General features: G+C 32.7%; 2 protein-coding genes across 3 annotated transcripts; both read right to left on the bottom strand.

Annotated features, from left to right (window-relative positions):
* Positions 1-1,027: 1,027 nt before the first annotated feature.
* On the bottom strand, positions 1,028-8,987 carry LOC140044827 (MICOS complex subunit Mic10-like). Its single transcript, XM_072089505.1, has 4 exons — positions 8,819-8,987; positions 2,966-3,013; positions 2,140-2,249; positions 1,028-2,035 (listed from the first exon to the last, which is right to left on the bottom strand). The coding sequence occupies exons 1-4, from the start codon at positions 8,970-8,972 to the stop codon at positions 1,967-1,969; spliced, it is 381 nt and encodes a 126-aa protein (XP_071945606.1). The 5' UTR covers positions 8,973-8,987; the 3' UTR covers positions 1,028-1,966.
* LOC140044802 (uncharacterized) lies at positions 4,187-8,266 on the bottom strand. 2 transcript variants are annotated; one of them, XM_072089477.1, is made up of 7 exons: positions 7,732-8,266; positions 7,099-7,236; positions 6,800-6,998; positions 5,723-6,615; positions 5,343-5,568; positions 5,031-5,177; positions 4,187-4,936 (listed from the first exon to the last, which is right to left on the bottom strand). In XM_072089477.1, the coding sequence occupies exons 1-7, from the start codon at positions 8,098-8,100 to the stop codon at positions 4,683-4,685; spliced, it is 2,226 nt and encodes a 741-aa protein (XP_071945578.1). In that variant the 5' UTR covers positions 8,101-8,266; the 3' UTR covers positions 4,187-4,682. The 2 variants fall into 2 exon arrangements, with proteins under 2 accessions (XP_071945578.1, XP_071945579.1); XM_072089478.1 differs by having other exon boundaries at positions 7,099-7,232; positions 7,732-7,757.
* Positions 8,988-14,202: the final 5,215 nt, after the last annotated feature.

Below are 14,202 nucleotides of genomic sequence, written 5' to 3'. Positions count from 1 at the left end.
ATATTGTCCATCACAAAACATAAAAAAATAACAACTAATATTCGATTTAAATAGGCCATTTTGTATTATTCATTATTTGAAATAAAAAAAAATTCTAAAAAGAGAACACATTTTAATTTAACCAAAAACCGACTGACTTCCAAATGTTCTTCCGGTTTTCTTGAAATTACGGTCCGGGTTTTATCAGGTAATATTTTTCGCTCCATTGTTGGTAAAGTAAATAAATATTATGTGGCCGCGCATTATTTATTTTTTCAGGGGAAATTTTTTTTAAAGAACTTTTAGCTCTGACATTCGCAAAACCGTTGTCCATATAAAGAACGATTCTATGGGATGAAGTTTTAAGTTTTAAATAGCAACGACATAGGCAGGTGGTAGATGTAGGCATAACATAGACGTGATATCCCATAAACTAAAAATAGGCTTGGATATAAGGTCAGTTATATTCAAGAAGACGGAAACAGCATTACGCAGAAGCAGGCTTATACTTAGATCTACTACGGCTGCAAAATGGGTATTTGGAAACTTGGACTGGAGATGCGCAACCCCCATGAAAGAAGATAGTCTATGGAGACCGTAGTAAGACCTGTTCAATAAACAATGTTTTCGTTTTGGCTGTCAATTTATCTTTGTCAAAACAATCCTTTCTCTATGGATGGTGTGTAGGTCTATAGATGAAGAATTGTTTGATTAGTAGTAGGCCTAAGTACGTTTGTCGAAGGCTGGGAAATTATAATTTCTGTTTACTGGTGGAATGTTGGGGTATGCGGATCACACACAGCCTTAGTGAGTAACGCCTCTACCCCGGAATATGTAGGCCTACAGTGCAGTACTATACTTTACTTTGTTCATTTCAGACTATATTTACACTACACAAACTGTTAATTAATAAATCATTATTTTTTAAATTATTAAATAAAAAACATCATTTAATCATTTTAACCTAACCGTGAGCGTTTTGCTTAACAATATACTCGGCACTCTGAAGTGAGCACTGAAACTGTCAGTCAGGCAGTTACTAATTTTGGTTTGTCAAAATAGAATAACGTATCTTCAAACCAGATGAACATTTTCAATCACACATTTCTGTTACGTCAAAAAGTCGAGAGGCATTTTTTGTAAGAAATATTTCTTGTTGTATACAGTATTGATAAATTCAGCCCATAAGAAATGTAATTATGCAAATTAGCTTTAACACAGATTTACATAATGGTACTTCATAGAGGGCGCTCTTACATTAATTCTTTTAAAGGAACGATGTAAAATGAAAAACGAAAAAATTAAAAATAAACTATACTTGGTTGGTAAGGTTCCTTTCACAACCTGCATTCAGAAATAAGCCCCATCTACAGTTTCAAACTTTATTCAACAACAAAATGTGATGTGCCCATATATGGACTGGACATGATGCTGTCATATCACTACCATATTTGGGCACATCACATTTTTTTTGTCACATATAGTGTGATACTGTAGACAGAGCTTTACTTATTTACCTAGGTAAGTTGGTTATACCAATCAAAGTTTGTGACATTGTGCTCATGAAACATGGACGGGCCAATTAACATAGAAACAATGTGTCAAATGTATCAATGTTAATATATTTTCATCTTTAATATCACACTACTGTGTAATCCAATTACCCAAAACAAATTGGGTTATGAATTTTCAGATCATTAAAAATTAACAACACTTTAAACAGCATGCAGGTATTGTTTTCACTATTTTCACATGAGGATGCAACTTTTACTCGACGCTGGAATTACATCCCAAAAAGCTCTGAAGGGATTCGCTCTTGATTGGTACTTTGTTATTAATATCAAGCATCAGGTTTGCAGGCATGATCTTAAAATGTTTTTGGTTGTAATTAACAGCAGAGTATTTCACGCACATTTATTTATTATAGTCCTAGATGTTTAATGTTAGTTGGCTTCAGCTTTTCATGTTTTTTTAGAATATTCCACCATTATGTACTGCCTGTATCTGATTTCGATTCACTGGATGCTTCGTTACTAGATGGCGGTGAAGGTAAAACCTGAAATGAAATATAAGAATTGGAATTGAGAGTAATGTTACAACATTTCCAAAGTATTAACTATCTCCATTTCTGTAGTACTTGAGAACCATGCGTTTACTAACCTTAACAATTTTTCCATGTAACCTGTAAGGATCCCTAAATTCATTTTGACAATTTGAATATCCCATTCCTACTCCCACACCAGTTCCAAATGCAATTGGCCAAGGCCGACCTACAATTTACAAACAAAAATAAAATGCTCCCAATAACAGAATATATGTTTACATTGTAAAACAATTATACTGAATACTGAATACTGAAATGCTTTATTTGTCCATCATCATCATAAAATAACAACAGAAATTCTTCTTGAAAATTGACAATTATTAGTACAATAATAAATAGATATACAATATAATATATTATGTACACACACATAATTGCACAAAAAATATAAGTTATGAAACACGGTTTAAAAATGACTAGGTATTAAAATTGAATAGGATTCAGGAGATTAAAATAGTTTAAAACAGCTTTAAAAGGATTATAAACAGCTTTAAAAGGATTCAAACCATTAGAATGTTCCTAAAACCTTTACAATTTCTAAATTGCTAAAATTTCAAATAGGCTAAAAATTTTTAAAACGTTTAAAAATATTAAAAATATAAAAGCATTTATAAATTGAAAAAAATGTACGTTTTAAAAGTTTCATTGTTTACATAGTCTTGTATTACATAACATTTTATCGATGGTGACATGAATTAATTATATGAATAGCATATATATATGAAAAAAAAGTTGCAAAAAACACCTTTATTTTATCAATTTAAAAAAGATAATTCTTGTGAAAATACTTAAATTTAATATGATCTATTTCTTATTGAAAATTGTTAAAAAGTTAATATTTACACTGTACTTTGTAGGCCTATCCCTATGTAAACAACTTACGTTTAAAAATAAAAACTGAAAAGACAAGTCCTACACCAAGTCCACCACCTGAAAAAAGGAATAACACAAAGTCACAATGAATTCAATAATGAATAAATGCTGAATAAAGTATGCCTAATGTAATGTATGGTCTGGTCCGATTAGCCTAGTAGTATTCAAGACACCTACCTATGTCAATCAATTGAAATGATATAGCTAGTTAGTAGGCTATGACTCGGTTTTAAAGGAATGCAGTATTATTTCTTTTAAAATGTGTAGCATTGTAGATATAATTCATATAAAACGAAGTGCGGTAAAAAATTTTTGAAATTTATTGTTGTTTAGAGTAAAATCGATTTTGAAGTGTAGATTTTTCAAAAAAACCGCGGATTCTCTATGAGCCGCCATGTTTAACACGAAAACGAGGTTGTGACGTCATTGGTTTGACAGAGAAAATCATCCAACTGTGAGACTGCCCGTAGAGCGTGGATGCCTATATATACACAGAGCTAAATTAAGATGAATCACGGATTACAACCTTACCAATTAGAACCCAGAAGAAGAAGAAGAAGAAGAAGAGATGTGGAGGAAATAGAAGGTTTAGATAATATTGTCGCACATGAAGGAGAAGATATAGAATGGAGGAAAGTAAACAAGGAGGAATGGTGCCAATGCGGACGGTGTGAATTGATGGACACTGCTGTGGAATGCCTTTGTTGTCGGGAAATTGAAAATGTACGAGCGAAGATGAACATAGGATCAGAAAACGAAATGGCATGCATTTTAGACCATTTTGAATTCGAATTTGTATGTTTACATCCTGCAGTAATTAGAACTGCACTTGTTGCCCGGACAGACATTAGGCGAGACAGCATCGTTGACCCGATCCCGAACGAAACATTTCGCCTTCAGGCGTACAGGCAGTTCACCTACTGGGTGCATGACCGCCTTGGTAAAGCCGTACGACGAGTCATCCCAGCCTGCGTCGTAAACAAAATCAGAAAGGACTTTCCTAGCATTGATGGAAATTATGTTGGATTTAAAGAAGTCGAATAAATCGAATGGTATCAAGATGTTAATTCATAACATTTAATTATCGAATGCATCAAATAGTAACATTTTTTATAGCTAGGCTATGCCTACCTAGTTAGGCTAAATAAAAGCCATTTCCTTGATTATAAATTTTGTAATAGACATTATTAATATACTGTAACAAGAAAGAAGGGCGATTTATTTTAATTCACTTAACAAGGGTATGTAAATAAAAATTAAAAGCAACAAACAGTAACAAGTGTTTTCTGTTTATTATTTGTATGCAAGCATTGTATTAAAAGCTGTTCCAAAACAGGGAAGAATCAAATCCAATCAAAATGTAGTTATTTATCATCTGGCCGGCCAAATATGTGAAATATAATTCGCGAATATAATTAGACGTATTTTGCAGAAAGTTACTGAGCGTCATCTTACAGCAATTGCACAACAACACAATAATTATTATAATAAACATTTTTGCATCGGTAAAATTAGTTTATTCACTATTTTCAGAGAATTTCCTTCAATGCCTTTTTTTTATTAATTCAACCAAAAACTATACACTAATAATTGCATCAAGAAAATATTTAAGAAATTGTATTTATAGTAATATAATATGTAAGGTTTCATCTTTAGCAGTTTAAAAAGATTTTTTTACAAAACAAAATAAGCATAAATTAGCTTTGTTGGTTTTAATGTAAACACACTATGAAAGCAGAAACCTAGTTCTAAAATCTTCAATCGCATCTTCTTTCTCTGGTTTCTCAGAAGAAGCAATGTTTGTTGGAAGATCTGGTCTGTCTACATAACGTTGACCTAGAACTATAGCGCTATCTTCACGTCGGTCACACACCATTTCCATCAGTCTCTTTCTAAATTCGAAGGTTTTGTCTACATAAATTTTCTTCAATACCCACTGCTTCTTGCGTTTGGGAAATGCCAGTCCAAATCGAAGAGTGCCTGTTAGGAAATGCACATAATTATTCCTCATTGTAAATATGTCTTTATAGATTACTAATCAACAAATTAAAGAAGCTTTTATAAAACTACTTACCTTCCTCAGTAGTTGCTTGCTGTCTACCAACATTCTCATTGTGGTCCATAATTGCCAATTGATGACGGGCTCTCATGCCTTCATAGCTGAAGTGTTCCCTCTTTGGACAATATTTTAACAACATCCCATGAAAAACCTCTAGCGATCCTGTAAGAAGGTTAAGCATTAATTTTATTATAAAAATTGTTATATTATAGTGTTTATTATTGTATGTTAAAGAATGTAGTATAGCAGGGCTTCTTTTGCCTTTAATTTATTCGAATGATCCCAGAGCAAAAATAGTACATTTCATATATCTTTTTACATACATACCTGTGTGTTTAAAAAGTGCCATCTTGTGCATATCTTTTAGTAATTTAGTGTTCATAACAACACCCCGAAGTGCATCATGAGCATCGCTACCTGGTGTCAGCCATTCAATTTCATGCATGTCCTCCAATAGTGGGTCGTGACTGCACTTGTGGAATTTATCTGCACTAGCCCATTCATGGATGTTGCAGACGTGCTGTAGTAAAGAAAGCCACTTGTCCTTAAGGTCCTAAAAGTGAAATATAGTATAAACTATTAAATGAAAACTATTAACATAAATGAATGTTAACATAATAATCAATAAGAATGTACAACACATACTGTACTTCAATACAGTATACACAAACAAATCGTGATAAAAAAACAGCTTTAATATAACTTACAGCATAATCGCCATTGCAGGAAGCACAGCACCACCACAGATGATTTTTTATGGACGGTATCCAAAATCTAAGGTCTTCGCAACCTTTCTTCTTCGATTTTTCTCTAAGCTTCTTGGTGACGCTTTTAACAACATGAAAAATGTCAAACTCATGTTTTAATTCGGGGTAGTTCTTATTCATGTCACTTGCAATTTGGACATGTCTATCTGTAGTCACTCCCACGACATTTACATCTTCCTCTAGAAGGTAGTCAATTGCCCTTGTGAAACCGACTCGCTCCATATTTGTTGAAGCTTGGCCTGGCGCTTCCGATACTTGGACAAGCTCAAAATGAATAATGAGCTCACTATTCTCCTCCATCAGAGAATATCCCAAATACTTAGCACTATGGCCAGGCGTGTCACTGCGCCCATCCCCACCAACGAAAATATCTTGGTAGCGAAATGCATCTATCCATATACCATGGTTTTCATTGTACAGATCATTTATTACAGGGAAAAGGTAAGACCTCTGAATATTGTAAAAATGTTTTTCTGAAAGCATGTGTAGTTTCATAGTGGTTGCAATGTCAAACATTTTTTGGTATGTGCCACCTGAAAACAAAATCGATGCCGCTAACTCAAGGTTTCCCTTTGCCATGTTTCGCACAAGTGGTTGTGATTTCCACCTTCCTCTGTGATTGTTGTGGCATGTCCATTCAAATACAATCATTGTTCCCCGGTACAGTTTATGTATTTCTAATAGACTACCACACTCTTGGCATGTATTAAAAAGATGGTCCAATGACGACTCATAGACGAGGAAGACTCCATCACTCTTCTTTCTTTCAGCCGTATTAGTTTCAGAGTCACTATCAGAGCTGCTCGGTGAATATGAGCTATCAGAATCAACATCTGAAAAAGGCATGTTAGATAGAAAAAAATTATTTGATATTTTCAAGTACAAAAACCTCATCTTTTTTTTTAAAAACCATTCAAATCTTAGCTTTCTTGGTCATAAACAAATAAATGTATTGTAAATGTGCCCATAGTTTTGAGTTGCAGAACAAATAGTAAACATAAAAAGAATAAATAGTACCTTCATCACTGTCATTATCAGAATTATCTACTTCTGAATCTTCTTCTTCTGGAACTTGTGGTATGTTTTGTGGGATGCTGGCTGTACTTGAGGCCGATGGACATTTGCGAGTTTTGGCTACAGACTTGGGCTTTTTTTTAAACAGCTTCACATAACTATGATCATGCTGGATCTTTAGTGGATCTGCGAAAGTGTCTGTCTGGAATGTACAATTGTAATATTTTGATAAAAAATAGCATTTATATGTAACAATCATTGCATTCCATTATTTATTAAGAGCCTTATTTGTATACACTTACTTGTGTTGATGAGTTGACCTTAGTTACTTGTCCACATTTACACCCTTCCGAAAACAAAATCTCTGGCTGAATTACTTCTACCGAATCTCTTGGTATTGATGTTTCATCTAATTCCACTTGGCCCATATCCAAAACTTTCTGAAAATGAATGCATAAGTTAACCATAATCTGCATGTTAGACTTGATGAAGACATGAACAAAATACTCGATGTTACAAAAGCCAAGTGTAGCACCTGATGATCCAAGAGTAATTTTTATCACCTTAACTCAACTTCATTCATGAAACAGTAAAATGTTGAAATTTATTTTATATCTACATATTTTCATTTCGTTTTGTGGGAAGATGTTATTTTTTAACATAACTAATTAACACCACTAGGCCTAGCTTTAAAATTAAGGGCAATCAACTCAGAATACACAAGCCGTCTAGGCCTACTCCTACTACGGCAGTGCTGGCTAAAGCAGCTAGCCGCCTAGTTTAGTTAGAGGAGAAGAAAGAGAAGGGCCTCTCGCCTATCTATAGGCCTAACTAGAGCCTGTTTATAGTTTAATAAATACACAGTATTTTAATTATAATTATCAACAGAGCCGCGCATTATTATTTATATTTTGCTGTAGATTTTCGTAGCTTACCTTTTTAGGCCATCGCTTTTGTTCCATCAATTTTTGACGATCTTGTCTTCTTTTCGATGCTTCGCTGGCAGGTTTGATATGAGCAAGCTGTGTTGGTACAGCGTCCGGCTTTAATCGCCTTGTTGGTTTTCGACCGAGTGACACTTTCACAGAATTGTCTTCAAACATATCTTTCTCAAAATGTTCACTACACACTCGAGAATGTACATTTACATGAGGATTCTCTAACTTCAAAGATGCCACCCACTTACGAAGTAAATCTTTATTGTGCAAAGGCAATCGATGAAAGCTGACGTTAACTTTGTTGGTAGATTTCCTGTCTTTCCTACTTGATGCATTACTGCAACCGAAAGCCATACAAAATACCATAATTTTTGCTGGACGTACACGGTTACTACCGTTTAAATTAATAAATAAAAAATCAGCATACACTATAAAACGCAAAACTTTGAAGAAACGGGAAAAAAGCGAGAAATTACGGTGAAAATTAGCTGGACAAATACAGTCAACTGACACTACAGTGATATTCGCACGTGTACAAAGTATACGAAGATCCCGGATGAAGGGACTTCCGCCCCACCACCGATCGTAGCTTCCTGGTTTTTTTCCAAGATGGCGGAGCACCATTACCGTGGAACAAAAATAACTAAAAAATCGGATTTTTGCTATTGGTTTCAACTTTTTAATTTATCCTTTGTTTATTTTTATATACATTTTACTATATACACTAGTTTAAAAGAAATAATACTGGATTCCTTTAACAAACTTTTTGATCTTTTTTATTTTATTTAAATTATTTAAATCATCATGTTTTGTGAAATTTGGATATTTATTAGCTTTCACTTAAAAATAAGTGTCTAGGCTAGGCCAGTGGCACAAGTAATCCTAGGCCTAGAGTAGGCATAATAAGACGTAGGCTAGCTAGTGTGATAGGCTTGTCTAGCTAGCTAGCTACTATTCTAATCTAGGCCTAGGCATAGTAGTAGTCTAGGCCTAGCCTATGCCTAGTAGCCTAGGTCCATAATACTAATATAAAGCTGGGCTAAGTTTATAAATAAAAGGCTAGGAAAGTTTATAAATTACAAACCAATCTTAATAATGGTATCAGCCAAACATCGATCCCAATTTTTCCCCAGAACATCCTCGCTTCTTTTGATGTCAGCCATTTCTCGCTGTTTTATTAGTGGAGAATTATAACAAAATGAGCTGTATTCCAATCGTCGTTTTGGCGACCAAAGCATTCTCTACTTCAGGTATGGAACATCAACATTTTATTTAACTTTGGTTAAATTGGGTTTCACCAGACGGGGTCCAGAAGATTATTTTCATTCTAATTTGTTATGTTTCAATGGAATATTTAAGATTTTTGGAATTATTATAGGTTTATCGCTTAAACTTCCAATTAATAGAACCAATTAATAGAATACGTCATCCATCGAACTCCCTAGCCTACTATTTGGATATTTTCCCAACGTTACAACCATAGTTGGGTACCATTTATGTACAAAAAGTGTACCTGCGTGACACTCATCATAACAGTGTATTGAGGATATTCGAGCTATATTTCCTATACCATCCTGGCTAGTTGAGAATTCTCAACTATTTTATGTTTTTTTCTACCTTTCTGGAAAATGATATAATCCAAATTGTATTAATACTACCAGTAATAAATATTTAGAAACACTTGCATACCTTCACTAATTTTAATTTAATTTTAATATACAACAAAAAACATTAATGTACGATCCCGTTTAACACTGTTCTCAACTATAGTCATTTTGGTATACTTAAGCACAGTGATAAAGAATAGGATAAACTTAATAATATACAACATATAACATTAATGTACGATCCAGTTTAACACTGTTCTCAACTATAGTCATTTTGGTATACTTGAGAACAGTGATAAAGAATAGGATAAACTTAACAATATACAACAAAAAACATTAATGTACGATCCAGTTTAACACTGTTCTCAACTATAGTCATTTTGGTATACTTGAGCACAGTGATAAAGAATAGGATAAACTTAACAATATATAACAAATAACATTAATGTACGATCCAGTTTAACACTGTTCTCAACTATAGTCATTTTGGTATAATTTGAGCACAGTGATAAAGAATAGGATAAACTTCGAATAAACAGCAAATAACATGAATGTAAGATGCCGTTTAATACTGTTTTAAACTATAGTCATTTGAGTATAATTAATCACAGATAAAGAATAAGATCAACTTTAATACTATTTATTAAATAAAAAAAACTAATTCTATATTAACACATATTATTTACATATACTTTCACTGCTGATTTCTATTATAAACAGGCCATAGGCCTATACATGGCTGCAGTCGCGTGCTCAAATTTGAGTTGGTGTTTACCGACCGACCGATCGACATAGTGAGCTGTAGAGTCGCGTTTGCACGCTACTAAAAAGTTCACAAAAACCGTAGGACGGGCACAGGGAAGTTTGTTCGAAACTCCAACCCCTCCCCTGGCTATGCGTTTAGATTTTTCATGCCTCCTTTACAAACCAAGATTATTAGAATACTATTAGGAGGATCAAACACAATTCTTGTTGCCAGATTTCATTGACATTACAGGTATGAAGTCTATCAATATACAGTACCGCTTAATACAATACTTGTTGAGGCCATATCCATCTATACATTTTAGTGTTATTCCACTTTAAAAAAGTCGATTTATATCAATACTCATCAACATACGATATAACGATAGAATTTATTGCAACTTGTCCATCTACAAATAAAGTGTCTATTACCGTACTTTTAAAAATCTATTTATATCAATACCTATCAACGTATGTACGTGTGCATATTATATATACAAAACTATATACATCAACATAAATGTCATATCATCTACAGTCATTAGTGTTATTTCACTTTTAATATTAGTAAATCCAAAGGCAAAATACTGAAATAATAACAATGCTGTGGTCTCAATGGAGATACAAAAAAAGAAGCGAAAAGCTAAATCAAAACGATAAAGTAAAACAGCCAGAAAAGTTAGCAGAGTTTTCGGGCAACACTAGCCCTTCATCAGTGCAAGTGAGGGTACTTGTACAAGATAGTGTTATTTAACGTTTAGTCGATTTATATCAATACACTCATCAACATATGTACGTGCAATTCACGTCTACAATCAATAGTGTTAATTCCTCTTTTAAAAGTCGATTTATATCAATATACTCATCAACATATGTACGTGTCCACGTCATATTCATCTATAAATATTAGTGTTATTTCACTTTTAAAAGTCGATTTATCAATATACTCATCAATAAATGTACTTGTCCACGTCATATTCATTTACAAATCAGTGTTATTTCACTTTCGAAGTCAATTATATCAATATAGGCCTACTCATCAACATATGTACGTGCAATTCACGTCATATTCATATATGATCAATAGTGTACAACTAATAGTGTTATTTCACTTTTAAAAGTCGATTTATATCAATATACTCATCAATAAATGTACCGTACGTGTCCACGTCATATTCATCTACAAATATTAGTGTTATTTCACTTTTAAAAGTCGATTTATATCAATATACTCATCAACATATGTAAATCGTGTCCAAGTCATATTCATCTACAAATAGTAGTGTTAATTTGACTTTTAAAAGTCGATTTATATCAATATACTTATCAATATATGTACGTGTCCACGTCATATTCATCTACAAATATTAGTGTTATTTCACTTTTCAAAGTCGATTTATATAAATATACTACTCATCAACATTATGTACGTGCAATTCACGTCATATTTATCTACAATCATTTGTGTTAATTCCACTTTTAAAAGTTAATTTATATCAATTACAATTACTTATGAACATATGTACGTGTCCGCGTCATTCATCTACAAATATTATAGTGTTATTATGTTTTTCATATTATCACTGTGCTCAAGTATATGAAAATGACTATAGTTGAGAAGAGTGTTAAACAGAATCGTGTACATTAATGTTATTTGTTGTATATTGTGCTCAAGTATACCAAAATGACTATAGTTGAGAACAGTGGTAAACGGGATCGTACATTAATGTTTTTTGTTGTATATTGTTAAGTTTATCCTATTCTTTATCACTGTGCTCAAGTATACCAAAATGACTATAGTTGAGAACAGTGGTAAACTGGATCGTACATTAATGTTATTTGTTGTATATTATTAAGTTTATCCTATTCTTTATCACTGTGCTCAAGTATACCAAAATGACTATAGTTGAGGACAGTGTTAAACGGGATCGTACATTAATGTTTTTTGTTGTATATTGTTAAGTTTATCCTATTCTTTATCACTGTGCTCAAGTATACCAAAATGACTATAATCGAGAACAGTGTTAAACGGGATCGTACATTAATGTACGTTTTTTGTTGTATATTGTTAAGTTTATCCTATTCTTTATCACTGTTCTCAAGTATACCAAAATGACTATAGTTGAGAACAGAGTTAAACTGGATCGTACATTAATGTTTTTTGTTGTATATTGTTAAGTTTATCCTATTCTTTATCACTGTTCTCAAGTATACCAAAAAGACTATAGTTGAGAACAGAGTTAAACTGGATCGTACATTAATGTTTTTTGTTGTATTTTGTTAAGTTTATCCTATTCTTTATCACTGTTCTCAAGTATACCAAAATAACTATAGTTGAGAACAGTGTTAAACTGGATCGTACATTAATGTTTTTTGTTGTATATTTTTAAGTTTATCCTATTCTTTATCACTGTGCTCAAGTATACCAAAATGACTATAGTTGAGAACAGTGTTAAACTGGATCGTACATTAATGTTTTTTGTTGTATATTTTTAAGTTTATCCTATTCTTTATCACTGTGCTCAAGTATACCAAAATGACTATAGTTGATAACAGTGGTAAACTGGATCGTACATTAATGTTATTTGTTGTATATTATTAAGTTTATCCTATTCTTTATCACTGTGCTCAAGTATACCAAAATGACTATAGTTGAGAACAGTGTTAAACGGGATCGTACATTAATGTTTTTTGTTGTATACTGTTAAGTTTATCCTATTCTTTATCACTGTGCTCAAGTATACCAAAATGACTATAGTTGAGAACAGTGTTAAACGGGATCGTACATTAATGTTTTTTGTTGTATATTGTTAAGTTTATCCTATTCTTTATAACTGTTCTCAAGTATACCAAAATGACTATAGTTGAGAACAGTGTTAAACTGGATCGTACATTAATGTTTTTTGTTGTATATTGTTAAGTTTATCCTATTCTTTATCACTGTGCTCAAGTATACCAAAATGACTATAGTTGAGAACAGTGTTAAACGGGATCGTACATTGTTGTTGTATATTGTTAAGTTTATCCTATTCTTTATCACTGTGCTCAAGTATACCAAAATGACTATAGTTGAGAACAGTGTTAAACGGGATCGTACATTAATGTTATTTGTTGTATATTGTTAAGTTTATCCTATTCTTTATCAATGTGCTCAAGTATACCAAAATGACTATAGTTGAGAACAGTGTTAAACTACATCGTACATTAATGTTATTTGTTGTATATTGTTAAGTGTATTCTTTATTCTTATTAATTGTACTAAATTATTAAAAGAAACAGTTAGTAAGCATAACATTTCCCCACTCCTACATTAGCATGGTAGGACATTGTAATGGTCGCAGGTGGCTCAACTTTATTACTGCAATGGGATGGACATGGTCCTACTACCACCTTACCATTCAATAGGATTCCAGTAAATTTCCTTTACTACCAATCACAATTCAGTAATTAAATGACACCTTAAGTTAACAAGGAAATCAGCCTATCCCATTATACCGGTAGGCTTCGTCGTTACAGGCGTACTGCGGTAATAGTTGAGAATTCTCAACTAGCCAATTTGGTATATTTTATATACCTGGATATTCGCACGCTACTTATAATGTGTTTTTCTATTTGTACAGTAAACGCATTGAAAATGTTTAGCCTTTAAAATGTCTCGATGATTGACGTGACTCCACAATACTCATACTTAGGGCCATTGTTTGATCCCTAACCTTTAAGTATTATTAGTCAATCGATCGTAAATAAATAGTTTAAATTAATATATTTATTATTTTTAAATAATTGAATATTTACTTGTGATCGTTTTAAATTTTGAACTACCATTGGCAAATGGGACTGGCAAATTATGGTCGCTAAACATGCTCGAGACAATATTGGCTAAACCATGGCCTCCCTGCTGGCTAAACCAGAGAGATGTAATAACAGGTAATAACATGGAGTAAAGAATAATATTCTTTGCTCCATGGTAATAAGAACAATATTGTAATATTATTGGATATAAAATCTTTGGGCTAAACCAAAAAAAAAAGGTGTATTTGCTATTTGCACTTAGCAGAACTTCCAACAATACGTGTGTTTAGACAGCTCTTTCACGATGACCTCTCCGTTCCACGTG

The sequence above is a fragment of the Antedon mediterranea genome, chromosome 3 (assembly GCF_964355755.1).
Source record: "Antedon mediterranea chromosome 3, ecAntMedi1.1, whole genome shotgun sequence".
In the NCBI taxonomy this organism is placed as follows: domain Eukaryota; kingdom Metazoa; phylum Echinodermata; class Crinoidea; order Comatulida; family Antedonidae; genus Antedon; species Antedon mediterranea.
This window is presented reverse-complemented; position numbering and strand designations above follow the sequence as displayed.